This window comes from Felis catus, chromosome D3, assembly GCF_018350175.1.
Source record: "Felis catus isolate Fca126 chromosome D3, F.catus_Fca126_mat1.0, whole genome shotgun sequence".
Taxonomy (NCBI): domain Eukaryota; kingdom Metazoa; phylum Chordata; class Mammalia; order Carnivora; family Felidae; genus Felis; species Felis catus.
Window position 1 is genome coordinate 14,311,466 of NC_058379.1, and position 19,015 is coordinate 14,330,480.

General features: G+C 49.6%; 1 protein-coding gene across 5 annotated transcripts in view; it reads right to left on the reverse strand.

Moving 5' to 3' along the window:
• Positions 1-19,015, reverse strand: part of KSR2 (kinase suppressor of ras 2) — a 434,084-nt gene that overhangs the window by 108,801 nt on the left and 306,268 nt on the right. For all 5 annotated transcript variants that reach the window (XM_045042232.1, XM_045042231.1, XM_045042233.1 and 2 more), the window contains exons 6-7: positions 6,347-6,416; positions 3,059-3,142 (exon numbers count right to left, since the gene is read on the reverse strand). In XM_045042232.1, coding sequence (XP_044898167.1) covers positions 3,059-3,142; positions 6,347-6,416 — 154 coding nt within the window. The remainder of the gene's footprint in view (positions 1-3,058; positions 3,143-6,346; positions 6,417-19,015) is intronic.

Here is a 19,015-nt window from a genome sequence, read left to right on the forward strand (position 1 = left end):
CAAACTAAAAAAGTCATTGCCTTCAGGGCAGATTCAAATCCACGGCTCTGGAATGCTTCCGGAGAACAGGAAATGTCCAGTGCCACACATCACTGCTTTTCCAAAGTTCCGGTTCAAGTATAAAGTCTTCCCTGAGCACTTTAATTAAAATCTTAGCCCTAAGCCCGGCCCTTCCTCTCTTCCTTCACTGCTTCCTTCTTCTCTTGAGTTTCTGGCACCCTCTGCACAGATGATCTGTTTTACTGCGTTGCTTACTGTCCCTCCCCTAGCACGTCAGGTCCAGGAGGGCAGGGGTTTTGTGCGTTTTATTCACTGTGATGTCCCTGCTGCCTAGAAGAGCCCCTGGCACATTTATGGAGTAGCTGCTCATAAACAGCTGAGTAAACGAACAAGCAGTTCTGCCCGTTTTTTTCTAAAAAGCTGCCTCCCCATTCTCCGTGCCCCCTCTGTGCAATGCCATCTGTCACTCTCTTTATGCATGCACTTCAGTCCCCCCGAAACCCATTTCTCTGTAGGTGCGTCTTTCCCTAAACCCCTTGGCGACGGCGTCTGTGCGTTACCCGTTTCTGTCCCCCATCCAACCCTTCTGTCAGCCCATCAGTGTGTCCCAAATTTTGCCCATCTTCAAAACCACGTAAAAACTGCAGGATTTGGTTCATGGAAGAGTGAATCCAAACTTCAGCTGGTGACAGCAGTAAAAATAAAGCCAGCTCATAATTACGTACTAGAGATAGCTCGAAGCTCTGTTGTAGTTAACCCAAGTACAAAATGGTTGTCGTTACACAAGTGTCAAAAAAAACACCGGAAGCATGTCGGAACTTTCATAGCAACTCCGGACTCTGCTTTTACTGCTCTGGCAGCTTTTCTGAGAGCTGAGCAAAGTGGTGAGATCGACGGCAAAATCCAAACCTGGCTGGAATGCTGCCTCTTATCTAGCCATCTCTGCGCAAGGTGGAGTGAGGAAGAACGTTCTCTGACGAAACACCGTGATCGAGGGCAAGAACGGTCCGCTGGCCCCTTCCGGTAGCTCCATTGAGGGCACCAGCGTCAACCCACTTTGCAGACCGGAAAACTGAGTCGCGAGAGGACAACAAGCCTCTCGCTCAAGCTCATACAGAGAATGCGGCAATTGAGCTGGGGCTCAAACTCAGGTCTGGCTGCTTCCAAAGCCTGTGCTTCTCCCCCAGGTACCCCCCGCCCCCCGCCGCCGCCACCCCTTTCCCAGAGGCCTCCCCCAACCCTTGGCAGGGTCTGAGTCTTTGTTCATTACTTCTGGAACAGAGAACAGGAGCAAAGGCCACCTCAGAGTTCCGCCTCTAGGGCTGAAAATTAAATGGCTCAGGAGGTGTTCAGCCTCACTGACTCCTGGCTGCGTCCCTGTCACCTAATTACCCGACTTCAAAGCCTCCACTCCGCAGGTGTGAGGATGTGAGGGCTGCCGCTTCCCCTCAGAACACGGTGTGACAACGCATGGATGAGACAGCCCCCCCCACCCCCACCCCGCCCCGAGCAGCTGGGGTATGGGACACATCAGACAGCCTTCAAGTCGGACCCCACCGCCTGGCCTTGGAGTCAGAAAGCCCAGAGGCCACCATCCTGAGGCCTCACCTGAGAACCAGGGTCTAAGGAAGACCAAGGTGGGGACGTGGGCCTCCAGATGGTAATAGTCTCCCCACCTCGCCTTATGCTGCTGCTGTCCCCTCCCCCCTCCCTCAAGGGACAGGATGTTGGGGGGCCTGAAGGAGCCCGAATGGGAGTTCCCAGCCTGGGCTGGACAAGGACAGAGGGACTCCTACATTCTCTGAAACTAAATGGCTCCTATAAAGCAGACGGAAAGATGTACTTCCATCGGTCAGTCTTAGCTACAGCTGAATATTACTGACAATTTTCTAGGGATTGGACCAGGGAGGTATTTCACACAGGCTTAGGGAGAGAGAGAGGGAGGCCAGGCAAAAAGGCACTTGTGACCTCTGACAGAGGACAGAGCTCAGAGGCTGGCACCGTGCTGTGTCCTTTCGTGATTTACTGAATGCTTACACCGGATCGGCCAGGTGTGACGATTATTCCTTTCGTGCAGATAAAGCGCGCGCGCGCGCACACACACACACACACACACACACACACACACACACACACAGGCAGGAACAGAAAGGTGAGGTGAACTGCCCAAGGTCACACAGCAAGAGCATCACAAGCCGGGATTTGAACCTATCTTACTCTGACTCCAGAGCCCATACTGGACATCAGCTCTATTCTGTCACCTCCCTGCCTTTTGCCAGCTGTGACCTGGAATGCGTGTGTGGAGTAGGGGAGGGTTGTGAGAACTCGAGAGCGACATGATGCCACAGAAGGAAGGGGAGTTAGGGGGTCGGGGCCGTGTGCCCGCAGGCAGGTGACTTCCCCTTGCCGAGACTCAGCGTTCACATCTGTAAAATGGGGAGCATCAGAACACCGCCCACCCCCCCCACCCCCCACCCCCGCCCCAACAACGCAGAGGAGAAAAAATAAAGAGGAAAAGGACTTCTAACTCAGGAAACTCTAACTCAGGAACTGGGAAACTAACTACAGCTGAGGAGCCAAAGCCAGCCGGCCGCTCAGTTATGGAAATAAGGTTTTACTAGAACAAATACATCGGTCACACCCCTTTGTTTACATATTGTCTCCGGTTGCTTTTTAGTTACAAGGCCTGGCTGAGTGGCTGTAACAGAGACCCCTGGGCCCACCAAGTCTAAAATACTTACTATCCGGTCACCTAGAGAAAAAAAAACTGTGCCAACCCCTCATGTTAAATGCTGCGAATATGCAGAGTACCGCCGTGGCTCCACACACGCCGGTAAACATCTCCGGCACCATCCGTCCGCTCTGGTTTTCATTCACAATTGTGCTGCTTGACCCCCTGCCCAAAGGCAGAGGTTCACTTAGGACGCGGTTCTGAAACGTAGGGCAAGCGATTCTCCCGAAAGCTAGGAAACCAAGCTTCCGCAAGCTAGTTCAAAGGCTGGCGTGGCTCTAGCTGACGTCAGGCACCCTGAAAACACTTCCTGGTGCAGCCACTTACTTGCAATTTTTACACTTGAGGCCAAAAAGCATTCCTTTTCCACAGACTGTGCACGTCTGAGACATCCAGTACTTGGTGGAAAACCTGCGGAAAAGAGACAGAAAACGTTCAGGGCCAAGGTGACGGTGACCCCCAGCTGTCTCTCAGGATGAACCACGTGAAGGGTGAGTGCACAGGCCCCGGGGTCCAGCCTGGCTTCTTCCGAGGGGCGTGACTTCATCAGGTTGTTTGGGCCGCTGGAGCCTCAGTCTCCCGCTCTGTAAAGTGGGGATGGTGAGCAGGACCGGCCTCACAGGTGCTGGGAGGACGAAACAGGTTATGCACCCTCAAGGGGCTTCACAGCGCCTGGCATGTAGACAGTGCTCACTCGACTGGGCTGGGACTCTACTGTCCCCTGGACATTCATGACAATCCTGCGTTCGTTCAACAGGTATTGCCCAGTGGTCTGCTATATGCCAAGTTCAGTTCTGGGACAGAGTGACGGGTGGGGGGCTAGAACGGCCCTCAGAGGACCACAAGACAAGGTGGAGCCTCCTGGGAGGCTGGCAGACCGGTGCCCCCTCTCTGCCAATCAAACCATCTGGGGAGCTTTGCCGGGGCCTCCCCCTCCCCCCACCCTGGGCCTCCCCCTCCCCCCCTCCCAAAGAGCCGAGGCCTCAAACCTGAGTAGCAGAAGAGTCTTTAAAGTGAAAACTCTTTTCAGACCATCGGCTCATCTTCTCCCCGCCCCCCAGCCCCCCCCCCACCACTTGTTGCCAACAGAAGGCAGTTTGGACGCCCCTGATATACAGCTGCCAGCCAGGAACAGAGGTGCCTACGATTAACTTCCAGGGGCTCCCGCGGCCGCTGGGGCGCTTTCTTCCCCCAAGAGATACCAGGCAGTGGGCGGGCTGCCCGAGAAAAGTATTGCAGGTTGCCGGGTCAGAGTTAATTTTCATTTTCAATTTTTGCCACTTTCAGCAGGAGTTGTAGCTAATCTCCACTGCCTCCGAGTGTCAAAATGAAAATCAAAAGTGATTATGTAACTTGGTGCTTGAGAATTTTGAGGGCAAGGTTGCAGCCCTCTGCTGCACCAACTTGCTTGATTTGGGTCAGTCACTCTCCAAGCCGAATGAGGCGCAGCTCAAAGCCTCCGTATGGAGGCAAATAGCAACATTCTGAACGGAGACTCTTGTGGCTAAGAAGACTCCCTCTCCAGTTCTGGACTGGGGGTTGGTTAAGCCTTTTTCTGCCCCTTCCACGGGGCCAGTGAGTTTGGCAGGGTCTACTTTATGGGATTTGGCAGCTCTTAGGAATGGTGACTGGGCTTGTGGTCCACCCCCCTGGCCAGCAGTGTGGGCATGGAGGGGAGGCGGCGTGAGCTTTGTAGCCGGGAGTTCTCTTTCCTTTCCAGTCCTCTCCCATCTCTGGGACCAGCTCTCTCTCTGAGCTCTGCCTGAGGTGACTCTGAGGACAGTGGATGGAATGGGATTTCCATTTCATTTCTTCACCAAGGCTGGGGTGAGTCTAGGTCTCCCGTCCTGGCATGGGGCCCGGGGTCACACTAAAGAGTAACAGGGCATCCCCAGTCCTGGCTCCACTAAGAAGACATTCCTGATGCCCAAGACCATCATCCTTCCTCTGAGAATCAGCATTCGAATATGAGGTACCACCAGATCTAAATTGCTAAAGCTGGGGGATGGGGTTGCACCACCAGGGCAAGATGGAGCTAGGGGCAGGGTCAATCCAGGGATGAAGCTTCGTCAGGGGTGTGGCCAATCCGGAGGTGGAGCTGATCAGGAGTGAAGCCAATCCAGAGGGGGAGCTGAGTCAGGGGTGAGGCCAATTCAGGGGTGGAGCTGAGCCGGGGGCGTGGCCGATCCAGGGACGGGGCTGAGCCAGGGGCGTGGCCGGCCCAGGGGCGGGGCTGAGCCAGGGGCGTGACCGATCCAGGGGCGGAGCTGAGCCAGGGGTGGGACCCATCTAGGGGTAGAACTGAGCCCGGGGTATTGGGAAGCACACAAAAAAGGCCCTTCTTTTTGATGCCTTTCTCTCTGCGGCTCACGGCCCGACCACAGACGCGTCTATCACGTATTTCTCACTGCTTCCTCCATCGTTTTCTCATTTGGGTCTTAACAACTATTCTGTCAACATATTTCTTTGAAAACCTGTTGACAAGGTGCCATTCCGGGAGACAGTGTGCTCATTCCCACCTCGGGCCCACCCGCCCATGGCGATATGTCTGCCCCTGGTACCGCCCCCCCCTCACCCCCCACCTTATAGCCCCAATACCACACACTGTCATGGTCTGTTAAGCATCTAGCCCTCGACTGCACCGCGAGCTCCCCAAGGGCTCCCGACGCCTTGCGCAGTGCTGAAACCAAGGCATGTAAATTCTCTACAAATACTAGTGCAAAGAATCCATGAATGAGTGAACGGGTCCCTCGGCTAGTTCCCAGATGCCTCTGGGTACATAGAAAGAAAACTCTGAGCAGCAGTGCCCAAAGAATACAGAGTGCCGAGGTCAATTAGCTTGTAGACCCATCTCTCAATCGTGCAGGGCCTCAGTTTCCTATCTGTCAAATGGATATGATCACACTTGTGCTACTTACCCCAATGAGTTTGTGAAGAGACTGTGAGGGTAATGACATAAAACGTGGAAAGTTAAATCTGGAAAGTCAAAGAACTGCTTAGAAGGGATGTCTAGTAGATACAAGTGTCCTTCCTGATAGGACAGGTGTACCCCTGGTGAGGTTATTCCACGGACCCAACAGGGCTGGAGCTCTGGGCTGACCTACAGCTCACCAGAGAGTACCTCTGAGTTCAGAATTCAATCTTGTCTTCTGGGTGGGGAGACCCAAAATTAGGCTGTACAACATTTCTCTTGACAATGATACCGTTTACCGAGTGGTTATTATCAGCCCTTTGCTTAGCACTTTACATATATTATGTCATTGATCCTTATGACACCCTAAGGGTAGGCAGAATTATCTGATGAGAAAACCGAGCCTCAGAGAGGTTAAGTAACTTCCTTCTGGTTGCAAAGCTTTATTAGCCAGGATGCGAACACAGGACAGTCTGACTCCAAATCCCTGGTTTTTAACCATTATGTGCTGGTTTTGTAAGGGCCAGGTTAATAAGAAGCCGACATCTCAGTCCCCAGGGGGCACACTGAGGTCTCGGTTGGCAGAGGAGAGAGAGGCATGATGACACAGGAACTGAAGCAACATATCTGCCTGGCCTTCCCCCACTCTGGGGGCCAGATGTCTACCGGAGGTGGGTACCGGTGCCCACAGGAATCCAGCCTACCTGTGCTTAATGGAGTTGCCGAGGTCTCTACGAGGGATCTGCGGGGACCAGCGAGGCACGGACAGTGTGTCTGCAGGGAGAGAAGAGAGGAGAAGCACCTGTTATACAGAGGATGAGAGTGGGACGGGCTCCGGCCAAGCCCGAGAAGGAAGAGGGAGGCTCTCCAGCTTCAGGAAGGACAGTGACCTACCACCATCACTTGCTAAACCAAAGCCAAATGGAACACTGGTTTGACACACGTCACCTTGACCTCAGCAAGGTCCTCTGGGCAGGGCAGCCAGGGAATGCCTTGAAAGAAATCAGCTGTGGAAAGAATAAAAATGAGCTCTGCTTCCATTTACAGAGTGCTTAGATTGTGCCAGGCATGTGTTAAGTGACTCACAGGCTTTAAGTTCGTTACATCCTCAAAACCACCCCAAAGACAGGGGGTTGTTAGCATCCCCCCCTTACAGACAATGAAACCGAGGCTTGGAGAAAGGACGTCATTTGTGCAAGATCATACATGTTGGAGGCTGCACAGCAATGCGGGTCCAGATTTGAGGGACTCTGGATCATATGCCCTTGTGTGCAAAGTTCCAATGCAGTAGATTTCCAAACGCCAGGCATGCACGTCCCACTTTCCCAGTCTTGTCGTGTCCTGTCCAGCCACAAAATTATTTTATTACTATTTTAAGTTAGCTCTTTTTGTTTAAACACACTTATGTTAAAAGCACACTCTATATAGAAAACTAGTATCACTTGCCGTATATTGTCAGTAACTATTTAAAACATGTCCAAACATGTACCATCTAAATAAACTCATGTTAAAATAGGTAGATGGATTGATGAGGAGTGGATGGAAGAGGGGGTGGATGGACAGATGGATGGATAGAGGGGTTGGTAAGTGAGTGGATGGATGAATGGTTGGATACGTGGGTGGATGGTCAGATGAGTGGGTAGATGGACAGATGGGTAGGTGGGTGGTTGGCTAAATGAATGGCTGGCTGGCTGGCTGGCTGAATATCTGGATAGCTGGGTGGATGAATGGTCGGACAGGTAGGTGGACAGACAGATGAGTGTGTAGATGGACAGGTGGGTAGATGGGTGGGTAGAATAGTCAGTGGGTGGGTGGATGGATGGATGGATGGATGGATGGATGGATGGATGGATAGGTAGGTGGGTAGATGTATGGATGGATGGGTAGGTGGGTGGGTGGATGGGTGGGTGGATGGATGGATGGATGGATGGATGGATGGATAGGTAGGTGGGTAGATGTATGGATGGATGGATAGGTGAATGGATGGATGGATGGATGGATGGATAGGTAGGTGGGTAGATGTATGTATTTATGTATGTATGTATGTATGTATGTATGTATGTATGTATGTATGTATGGATAGGTAGGTGGGTAGATGTATGTATGTATGTATGTATGGATGGATGGATGGATGGATAGATAGGTGGGTAGATGGATGGATGGATGGGTAGGTGGGTGGGTGGATGGATGGATGGATGGATAGGTAGGTGGGTAGATGTATGTATGTATGTATGTATGTATGTATGGATGGATGGATGGATAGGTAGGTGGATGGATGGATGGATGGATGGATGGATGGATGGATGGATAGGTAGGTGGGTGGATGGATGGATGGATGGATGGATGGATGGATGGATGAATGTATGGATGGATAGGTAGATGTATGTATGTATGTATGTATGTATGTATGTATGTATAGGTAGGTGGGTGGATGGATGGATGGATGGATGGATGGATGGATAGGTAGATGTATGTATGTATGTATGTATGGATGGATGGATGGATGGATGGATGGATGGATAGGTAGATGTATGTATGTATGTATGTATGGATGGATGGATGGATAGGTAGGTGGATGGATGGATGGATGGATGGATGGATGGATGGATGGATAGGTAGGTGGGTGGATGGATGGATGGATGGATGGATGGATGAATGGATGGATGGATGGATAGGTAGATGTATGTATGTATGTATGTATGGATGGATGGATGGATGGATAGGTAGGTGGGTGGATGGATGGATGGATGGATGGATGGATGGATGGATGGATAGGTAGATGTATGTATGTATGTACGTATGTACGGATGGATGGATGGATAGGTAGGTGGGTAGATGGATGGATGGATGGATAGATAAATGAATGGATAGATAGGCTGATGGATGAATGGGAATGAGGAAGAAACAATAAATTGTACAGACTTCAGACTGGGTGCTTGCCCTCATCTGGTCTTCCCTTTCATGCTTTAGGTGAAATCCCAGCGACCTCTATTATCCCCTCACCTCTGACTATGTTCTGAGACTTCTTTCGCAGATGCTGAGCACCAGCCCCCACCTTGACTCCATGACCTGGCTGCCCTGGCATCCCTCCTCCCAGACCTCAAAGGCCCCAGGAAGGTGAGAAACGAAGCAGAAATGAAGCAATTCTGCCCATGGAATCTTTGCCAGCTAGGAAGACAGGGAACGACCGGCTGACCCACACACCAGCTCTCATTTCTCAAGCCAGATAGATGGAGCCCACTTCTTATTTTCAGAGCTGCAAACACACACCTCATTTTTCACAGCGATTGCTATGGAGCGGTGTGCTCGCTGGGAGCCCGGCATGTCTGAACCGATCAGGGAGCATTTAACCCCAACCCGCTCACTCCCCTCCTCTGTCTAATGACACTGCCCACAGTCCTCTGAAAGCTGTTCCCAAAAACCCTGATTCCACCCTTGTGAAACTGGGACCATTTCTAGGAGAGCTGGTGATTTTCCAAGCCCAAAGGGAAGAGAAAATCCACGAGAGAGACAGCATGATATATCAATCAGCATCATCGCCAGTGGAATCTCCTCTAGTTGGGCTATTAAATGTCACCAAGCCCGAGCCATTTGACCATTTGTTTCAATTTCTGAGGGAAACGAAAAAGACAAGAAAGAAAAATGAATTTTAAAAAAGACCGAAAGAGAGCTTTCTTTCCATTGCCACCTCCTTTGGAGACTTCACTCTGATCTGGAAAGACAGACGCTCCTTGCTAACTCTCTAAAATGCGTTCTCCTGCACCGGGGCAGGTACAGATGGGACAGCTGTGCTGAAGAGAGAGTGGTAGTGTGCACAGATACCCAGCCTCCTCGTGGGGAGTCTAGAAAACTAGGAGTGCCAAATGGGCTTCATCTCATGGGACATTGGTAGTGGCTGTCTAGAAAACCGTGTTAAGAAAGATCCTGAGGCCCAGCAGGAAAGAACACCACGATTGATTAGCAATGTCTGCCATGGGTGCAGAATAAGGGAGCACCAAGGAGTCTCTGTGTATCTGCCTCTCCCACAAGGACAGGGACCACACCTTCACCTCTGCATCACAGAGCCAAAGTAAACACTTCAGATGTGTTTGCTGAGTTCAAGAGTATCATAACGAAGTGCTGAGTTAGCTGATCGCTCAATATACATCAGGCATTATGCTGTGCAGTTTATCCCTGGAAACCACGCCCCTGTGCAGTCAGTGTTCGCGTTATTCCCTACAAGGAAGACACAAGGGCTCGGAGAAATGCAGTGACTTTGCTAAAGGTCGCACAGCTCAGTACCAGCAGAACCTCAAGGAGTAATTCTGTAATGGCTCCTAAGTCCTCCAAAGGCCCTACACCAGTGTCCTCCACCAAGGTGACTTCTGCCCCACCCAGGGGACAAGTGGCAATATCTGGAAATAATTCTGGCTGTCACACTGGGGTTGGGAGGTGCTACTGACATCCAGTGGATAGCAGCCAGGGATGCTGCTCAACATCCTGCAACGTACAAGCCAGTCCCTACACCAAAGAATCAACCAGCCCCAAGTGTTGCAAATGCCAAGGTTGAGAATCCCTGATCTGGATGTCTTCCACAACTCTAGCCACCTCGCGCCCCCCCCACCCCTGCCCTGAAAGAAACCAAAACGGTACTTCTGAGGCTTAAGTCTGCAGAGAACAAATCCTCTATTATAAGCACATCTCACTTTTAGATTCATATCCCAGTTAGGCTGTTATTCTCAATTATAGCACCTTCTCAAGAAGTAGAAGTAATTAAGTTTAGTTGTTTGGTTTCATTTCCCAGTATCTGATGGAAGGGGTGAATTCTGTCAATTACATTACGCAGCTACAGCATCATTAGTCTCAAGCAATAATAATCTCCGTGTGGTTTCGTCCGTGGGTGTGCAGATGTGAACTTTGAGATCCCCTCTTTCCTTTCTTCGTGTGGATTTCATTAAACTTGCCAACTCAAGCCTTAAAGCAAAGAGAAACTGTTTAAAGGGAAGGGGGGGAGAAATCTATGAAAATCCAGGCCTTATCATAACAGAGAAGGCAAACAGCATTTACAGCAATTAAACTGATACAGAAACTTCTGTTTAACAATCAAAGTGCCTATTAAGATGTCTCCATAGCTGAACAAAGCTTCTTTTCTACTCTAATTTTCTGATAACAAGCCATGCAGACGTGGAGGCAGAATTGTGTGCGTTCCTGGTGCCTTCAGTCCCAGGGGTAGAATAATAGAAATGTCTTCTCAGATGTTTCCATTTCTAGCGTACAGAATGGGAGTATCGCAGGGAAGGAGGGTTCTTCTCTCCTACAAGTACCTGTCTATGCTCTCTCAGAAGTTCCTCCATACAGAAAGGGGATAAACCAGGAGCCCTAGTCTTTGAAACCCCCTCAGGAGCCAGACGGACATACAGAAGCCTCGACACAAGGAACCGACATTAATAAAGCATTCGCATTATGAAGAGCTTTAAAATGAGAAACTCGGGCTCTGACCTGGTGGGAAGGAACTCAGGCTAACAGAAGAGCCAGGTGTTCAAAAAACATCCATAAACATTTAACAGGTAGAGATCAAGCCCCACATCGGGCTCTGTGCTGACAGCGCGGAGCCAGCTTGGGATTCTCTCTCCCCCTCTCTCTCTGCCTCTTCCCTGCTCGCACTCCCTCTCTCTTTCAAAATAAATACATTAAAAACTTTAAAAAGAAACAAAAAGAACTTAAAAACATTTAACAGGTAAAAACAGGTGATGATATAGCAAAGCAAGAGGAGGAGAAAAACATGCTGGAGACGAAGATGAAGAAGAAAAGAAATAAGAAAAATAAAAATAAGTATGCTATTTGTTGGGCATTATCGTACGCCAAGCACTATTGTCAAATAATCCCTTGACATATATTATCTCATGTAATCCATCTACTACGATATATGACGTGCAAGAATGCAGCAGCTGTTAGGATTAGCCTCATTTCACCAAGTAAATCAGGAAGCTATGCCATTTGCCCAAGGTCACACAGCAAATAAAGGCCAGGGCTGAGGTTTTTAATTCAGGTCACATAGCTTGGGTTCGATAAATGACAGCCAATTTCATCCCCATTTCATAGACGGGAACACTGAGGCTTAGAAGCAATAAGCAATTGTCTATAACTAAGAAGTCACTGAGTTAGGATTTGAACCACAGACAGAACAAACTGGATGTTTCTAGTCCAGACTGCTCTCCAGATACACGGAATTCAACCCACCCTGTATGTCCGTGCCTCCTCCCTCTGTCTAGAAAGAGCAAAGGAAATGGTGAACAATGACCCTTATAAGCTCAGGGAAGAGCTGCAGAGTCTTGGGAGGTGGTGTAACAGTATGTTGTTCATTTCAGCCGTCACTCCTCCAGTTTTTCAACAATATTTTGTTGAGTAGAATTATGCCCACATCCCTCCCCCAAGATGTCCTAATCCCTGGAACCCGTAAGTATGTCACCTAACAAGCAAAAGAGATTTTGCAGATTGATTAAATTAAAGCTTATCCAGGTGAGCCCAATGCAATCATAAGAGTCGTTATATATGGAAGGAGGAGGCAGGAGGGCCCAAGTTAGAGAAGGAGATGTGACAGTTGCTGTCTTTGGGGATAGAAAGGACAACAGCCAAGGAAGCTAGAAAAGGCAAGAGAACAGATTCTTCCCTAGAGCTTCCAGAAGGAGCCAGCCCTACTGACACACCTCGACTTCAGCCCTGTGAGTCTGATTTTGGACGTCTAATCTCCAGAACTGTAAGGTAATAAACAGGTGTTCGAAGCCACTGAGTTTCTGGAAATTTGTTACGGCAGCCATAGGAAACCAATACAGCATCTGAGCCTGGAGTCCAGAGGGGGAGTCAGATAGTGAGTAAATAAATAAAAGCCCAAGGTAATTTCAGACAGCGATGCATTTCATGAGGGAAGTAAAGCAGTGGGGGCTTTGGGATTTGCTTTAAAGCAAGGGGAAGGAACCCTGAAGTTCATTAGAGCAGAGTCGGGATGCTGTGCTGGGGGGAGGGGGGGGGTGGTCTCCTGCATTTAAGAGCTCCCTCTGGTGGCCAAGGGGAGAATAGCCCAGTCAGGCTGGGGCAAAAATAGGCGCTCCCTCCAATTTCTCCTCCCCCTTCCTCCAACTCTCCACCCCACCGAGGCTCAAAACATCAGCCCTGACCCTTACAAGGCCATTTTTTTCCCCAGCCCAGGCCTCTCCCACTTGAGCTGTCGTGATCCCACTTGCAGCCCCCAATAAAAAAAAATCCACATCGCAGAATAATCAGTCCACAGAGGAGTAATGCTCGGGCTTGGTATGTATCCCAAGTGGGGATATGGCTCTTGGAGCCATTTCTTCACTTAATCCAAACAATCCTATGAGGCTGTATTCCCAGTTTAGAAGTAAGGAAAATGAAAACTTCATTGTTCAAAGTCCCACGACCAGTATCTGGTGTACTTCAGGACTGAACTCAGTTTCCAAAAAAATTAAAGCCTTGCTATCCATCCCTGATAATGTGTCTCCTTCTGAGCCAAATGTAAAAATTGTTTAAGCGATGCAGTCCTAGAACTGGAAAAGACCACAAGAAGCTGTCTGTTGCAGCCTCTAAGCTCTCTACCCTTTCAGACGCAAGCTACACTATCCTTAAATGTTTCCATGGAGATAAAGACCTCTGGGCACAGAAAACTAGTAATAATCATGGCTAACATTTATTGAGCACCTACTGCATGGCAGGACTCAGATTAAGTGCTTTAGATGTATTATTTCATTTACTCGTCATAACTCCATTCTAGGTGGTACAGCTGGGGCTTGAGCAGGGGCACCAAATCCGAGAGCTCATCCTCAGAAACCACCACAAATGAAATGGAAGCTCCAAGCTGCCTTTAAGCTTCCAGCCCAGGGACATGACAGACTGAGTGAGTTCTTCGCAACAGCACTGCGCTCAAATCAAGTCGCAAATTCTCTGGGCTCCAAGATACCAGCAACTAATGAAACTGAGACCGTTCAACTTTTCTTGTGGGGTCACAGGCCAGTCGCCGGCTAAAATCCTCCTGATTTATCCAAGGGGCCAACCAATCCTTGGCTAAAGCTGCTCATGTTATTATTCACATAGAAGGGAACAACTCTATTTGCTTTAATATACAATTCAAATATACTAGATCTAAAAGTTTTTTTTTTTTTTTAATTATGTGGTGTCTCTAAAGGTTACAGTTCCATGGTGTTTCGAGGCCAAATTGAGTTTATTTGTGTATTTGGGCATTATTTTCTCCCTGAGACAGCTACAACCCATTTCCCAAGGTCCAAATTTCATTGTTTAGGGCCCTTGATGGCTACAGAGGCATCCAGAGAACCACCTGGCGCTGGTCAGTATATACATAAGACTGCCTGGGTGCCTTGTCGCAGGGGAAGAAACAAGACAGAGGGGGCTGACATTGGTAAGAGATGGGAGGGATGAGCAAGGAGAGTGCTATTTGCTCCTGATGGAAGAGACCATTCAGGGGAGAGTCAGGGATTCCCATGGCGTTGACTCAAAACAAACAGCAATGGCAAAGCTACCTGTTTAGAATAAGAGGACTGGGATGGAATGGAGGCATCAGGGTCAAATCAATGCACATGTATTTGGGGTTTAAACTAGGGACAAGGCCCTGAACATGGGCTTCCCGAGGAGACAGAGCGGCATACTTCACTTCCGAATGGAAAGGGCCTCTAGGTCACCAAGTTGCCCCATGGAGTGTGGGCAAGGGTTCACTGCAGAGGTCCAGTCTGCCAACTACTAGCTAGGAGATTTGGGGCACTTTGACCTCTAGGTCTCAGTTTTGTCTCGTGGGGAAAAGGAGTCATAATATCTCCCTCCCAGGCTTGTTAGGAGGACGAATGGGGTAATGTAGTTGGAAAAGGCCTGAGCTGAGTGCCTGACACATTATGGTTATTATTGTTTTTGTCATTGTCATCATCGCTCTGCCTCAAGGATTTATGCACCAGTTAGAACATGACAAAGCTATCCAAGGACCATGACTGAGTGCCTGGCTTGGCAAACTATGACCCTCAGGCCAAAACCAGCCCATCACCTGCTTTTGTACACAAAACTTGATTGGCATACAGCCTCACCCACTCATCTAATACATCGTCTGTGACTGCTTCCTCACTACGACAGCAGAGTTAAGTCGCCGTGTCAGAGATGGTATGGCCCACAAAGCCAAAAATAATTATTACCTGGCCCTTTACAGAAAAAGTGTGTCAACCCCTTTTTTAGGGCTGTGCAACTCATTTCCTTAGCTGATTAGCAGAGAGATTTTTTTCCCCTTTTTCCCTTCTAGTCTTATTGAGGTATACCTGACAAGTAAAGTGGTGAGATATCCAAAGTATATAATGTGATTATTTGATATCCATATCCATTGTGGAGGGTTCCCCCACCCCCCACTCCGAAGCCAGAAGACCTGAATTGTAGACGCACGTCTGCCACTTACATGGTGTGGATCCTTGGACAAATGACCTGCATTCTCCAGGCCAAAATGTGCATGGCCACTTGGTGTCGTCCCTCTGCTCACCTGATCCCAGCATCCTGCGGGTTGTTTCATTTTACAGAAGAGCGGAGCAAGGCACAGGAGGACCACTAAGCAGTCCAGCTAAGAATCTAACCCATACGGGTCTCACCCTGAGCCTGTGTTCTTCCTAGCCCTCCCTGTCTCCTGGTAGAATAATCCATGAGGAGGCAATGTCTCTGATTACCTGCCACTGCTGAAATCCATGTCAGCTCGTGAAAGCAGAGGGGAAGGAAAATTAACTCTCTCCTCTCACTGCTTCTGACTGGGCTAATTAATCAGATTACCCAGCTGTCACTTCATCGACACAGAGAGAAGACCATGAGAATCCATAAGTTATAATTGGAGGCATGGTGGTGCCGGTCTTGGCCAGAGGGAGGAGACAGAGAAAGTGCCTTCTTGAGAGGGTCTCCAGGTAGAAGTCGACCTTGGCAGGACAGATGAGCAGTCAGGGCACTGAGCAAATGGTAGGACAGATGAGCAGTCAGGGCACCGAGCAAATGGTAGCACAGCGGACAGAGGGCTCATATGCGGGGCAAGAGGCAGGAAAGTGCAGACACAGGGTGACAGGGGCAGACAGGGAATCACAAAGTTCTCCACACCCATTCCTCCTGGCCCCAGGTTACAGATTTTTTTTTAAATACTGAAGCCACACCAGAAGCACCTTCAAGATCCAGTGGACCCACTAAAATCATTCTCCCCCTTTGAAGAAGCCATTGCCACCTTGTATCTGAGTCCTGGCAGGTCCCTGCTGAGCGGGGATCCCCTGAATTCCCCACAAGTTGACGGTGATGCCCTCACTCCCTCTCCCGGGGAGCAACATGAATCCCGGAGTCATCACCTGTGATTTATTTCAGCCCCTCAGGTGGCCTCAATTAAATTTCACTGCCGGTAAAGGAAGAGAGAATGGCTGAGGCATTTAATTACATTTTATAATGTGCTCACTGCTGAATTTATTAAAGTGTATCAGGGATTTTTAACCTCGTAACCAAACAATGGGAGACCCCGTGCCACACGAGTAATTATCTTCCTTGTGGGGATGATGGATGGAGAATCCAAGATGTTAAAAGTAGGACGGGGAGGCATGCGGGGTGGAGGAGGAGCAGGGGCTTGTGGGGGGCAGGACAGGGAAAGTGAGGCAATGGGGCTCTAATTCCGTGAGCTACCACCCCACAGATTGGGGTGGGGGGGGGAGTGGTATTAATGATCAGTCTTCCCTCAACTCTAAAAAGATGTATTGGGAAAGCTTTCTTCTTCTAGTATCCCTACCCGAAACTCTCCCCTCGAATTTCCCCTTGATATAATTTTACTGCTATGGTGTGGAAAGAGGCAGAGGGGGATCATCCTGAAATGTCAAAAGCAGCTTATAGAAAAAGATAATAAAATTAAAATACAAAAAGGGAATAAAATCTTATCTAGAAATCCAGAAGAGTCTCTTAGGATAATAGATCCACCTTGGTTTATTTGGGAAATAAATTTTCAATAAGGAAATGCATGCGGTGGGAGTTTGGTGGGTGCTGGGGGGGTGTGTGGGTTCCTTAAATATGATCCTGAGAGTAGGCTTGGGGTATCCACAATCACTGCCTCAAGGACCTTTGTCATCGGTCATATCTACCACTCAAGTGACAGAGAAAGGCCCGATGGAGAGGAAGAATCTGCTGATCGTGGCCAAGGGGACAAAAATGCCCCATGCATCTGGAAGGCAGCAGAAGGTGAGGGCCCGTTGTGGGCTCCAAATTGCCCTTAGCCCCATGGCTGTCCCCAGCCCCCGCCCCAGCCCTCCCCCAGTCACATTCACACCACGGATCAGCTCTGTACCTCCCACCTTTAAAGATGCTGTTCTCTCGTCCCAGAACATGCTTCTCCTCCCCACTCCTCTTAGCCAGACTCATGCCAACTCCCCTTCCAAGATCCAGCTCAGGCATGGCTTCTCCAGGAAGCCCTCCCTGAATGCACAGGTGGGCAACGTCCCTGCCGTGACCCTCTCGGAGCATCCCGTGCTCACCCCTCCGGGCCAGCTGCCTCATCACATGGAGAGCCCTGCTTACGAAATCTGTCCTCCCCACAGCCCTTGACCATGGGAGTGGGAGCCACCAATGATTCATCTTTATGTGTCCAGGGTCTCTTTCATTCCCTCCTGCCTCGTTAACTAGCACAATGGTAGGCACAGAGTGGCACTTCCACAAATATTTATTAAATAAAAGAACGAATGAATGACCAACCTGCCCTGTGAGTTAAGTACCAATGATCTCATTTTGCAAACAGGAAAACTGAGGCTGGGGGTCACCTAAGGAAAAATGTTCTTCTGGAAGCTGAACCTAGATCTCCTTAACTGCGGAGCCCCACTTGGGAGCCTCATGGTCTCTCTTCAGACAATCGGGAAGAGAGACCACTAGCAAAGTTGGTAAGGGGTCTTCCTCTGTACCCTTCCTGGGAGAGAAGCCCCCCAGCATGAGGACAGACAGCCTGGAGACCCGGAGAAGCTTAGGGGCCCGGCTAGCAATCCAAAGCCAGCTCGGACCACACAGATACAGGACCTGTCTCCTTGACCTGAAGGAAAATGCTAATTGGAAGAGGCTGGCTTACTGTGCCCGGCTCAGGCTTAAATGAGGACAAAACAAGAGTTGACAGACAGAGGCCCCCACGCTGCCATCACCACAAATGTCCCTGTGAAGGGAGAAAAACAGCCAGCCCTGTGCTCCATCAATTTCAATTGTAAATGGTCTCACGTTGAAATAAACCAACAGAAACGGCAGATCAGTGACAGGCGTGGGGCGGGGAGAAGCGGGGGACATGCAGACCACAGGCTGGAATCTACAAGTTGGGCTTAACATCCGGACCCAGACACGGATGAGAGGACACGTTTGTGGACCGCAGTGCAGGCAACCCCGGGGCCCAAACCCCCTCTTTTTTGCCTTAGAGGCAGAGGGACAAAATGGAATGAAATTTACAGGGGCAGACCTGATTCGAATTCCTAATTCTGCCCTTATGATTCTTTGTCTTCCCCTCTTCGGACTTCCTCCTCTGTAAAATGGGAGTGATAAAACCCATCCTGTAGAGTTTCCCTAAGGGCCACCCATGGATACGAAGCAAGTGCCTGGCACACAGTAGGTGTGCAATAAAAGGTGGCTTTCCCCTCGAGCAACCCAGGTGCCTGTTTGCAGCTTTGCTTAGCAGCTCTTTTCCCTGGCCTGAGAAGACAAAACCCGGGGACAAGACTCTTTAGGGAACGAGGCCATGACTCTGCGGAGAACAGCGATGAGTTATGGGTAGGGCAGAACTGTCTAGGTCCTTCTGGCCATTTATTCTTTTCCTCTCGTCCTGTTCTCCAAGCGTGTCCATAGCCCTTGCGTGCCCGAGTGTGATGGATGGGTCTTAAGTTCCTCGCACACTACATCATCAATTACTTACATATTTATTGCCTTGAACTGAGTTTATGGATCTTAAATCAGAGCCATTCTGAGTTGCTTGAGCTGAAGTTCTCCCCCAGTGGAAATGTGATGTTTTTTAATTATGCAGTCGCCCGGTAGTTAATGTTCAGTGGAAGTTAATTGTCCATAGAACAAAGGGCCGCTGAGAAGTTCCCCACACAGAGCCATTTCATGGAATTTACTGCCTGAGTGGGCTCAGCAGGGACAGACCAGGCGAGCTTGCTGCGAAAGACCCCAGTCCGGCCTCAAGAAACCCAAAACACCAGGCATCTTTGGTCTCAACTCCAGGCAACAGACAGCCTCCCTCTCTCAGTCCCCTGACGCTCAAAGCGCCATTCAGAGATGTGTCACACTGTGGTTGGCAGACTATGGGGGAGCCAGCCCCGTAACATCACATTCCAAGGTCAAGATGGGTACCCACTGTCCAA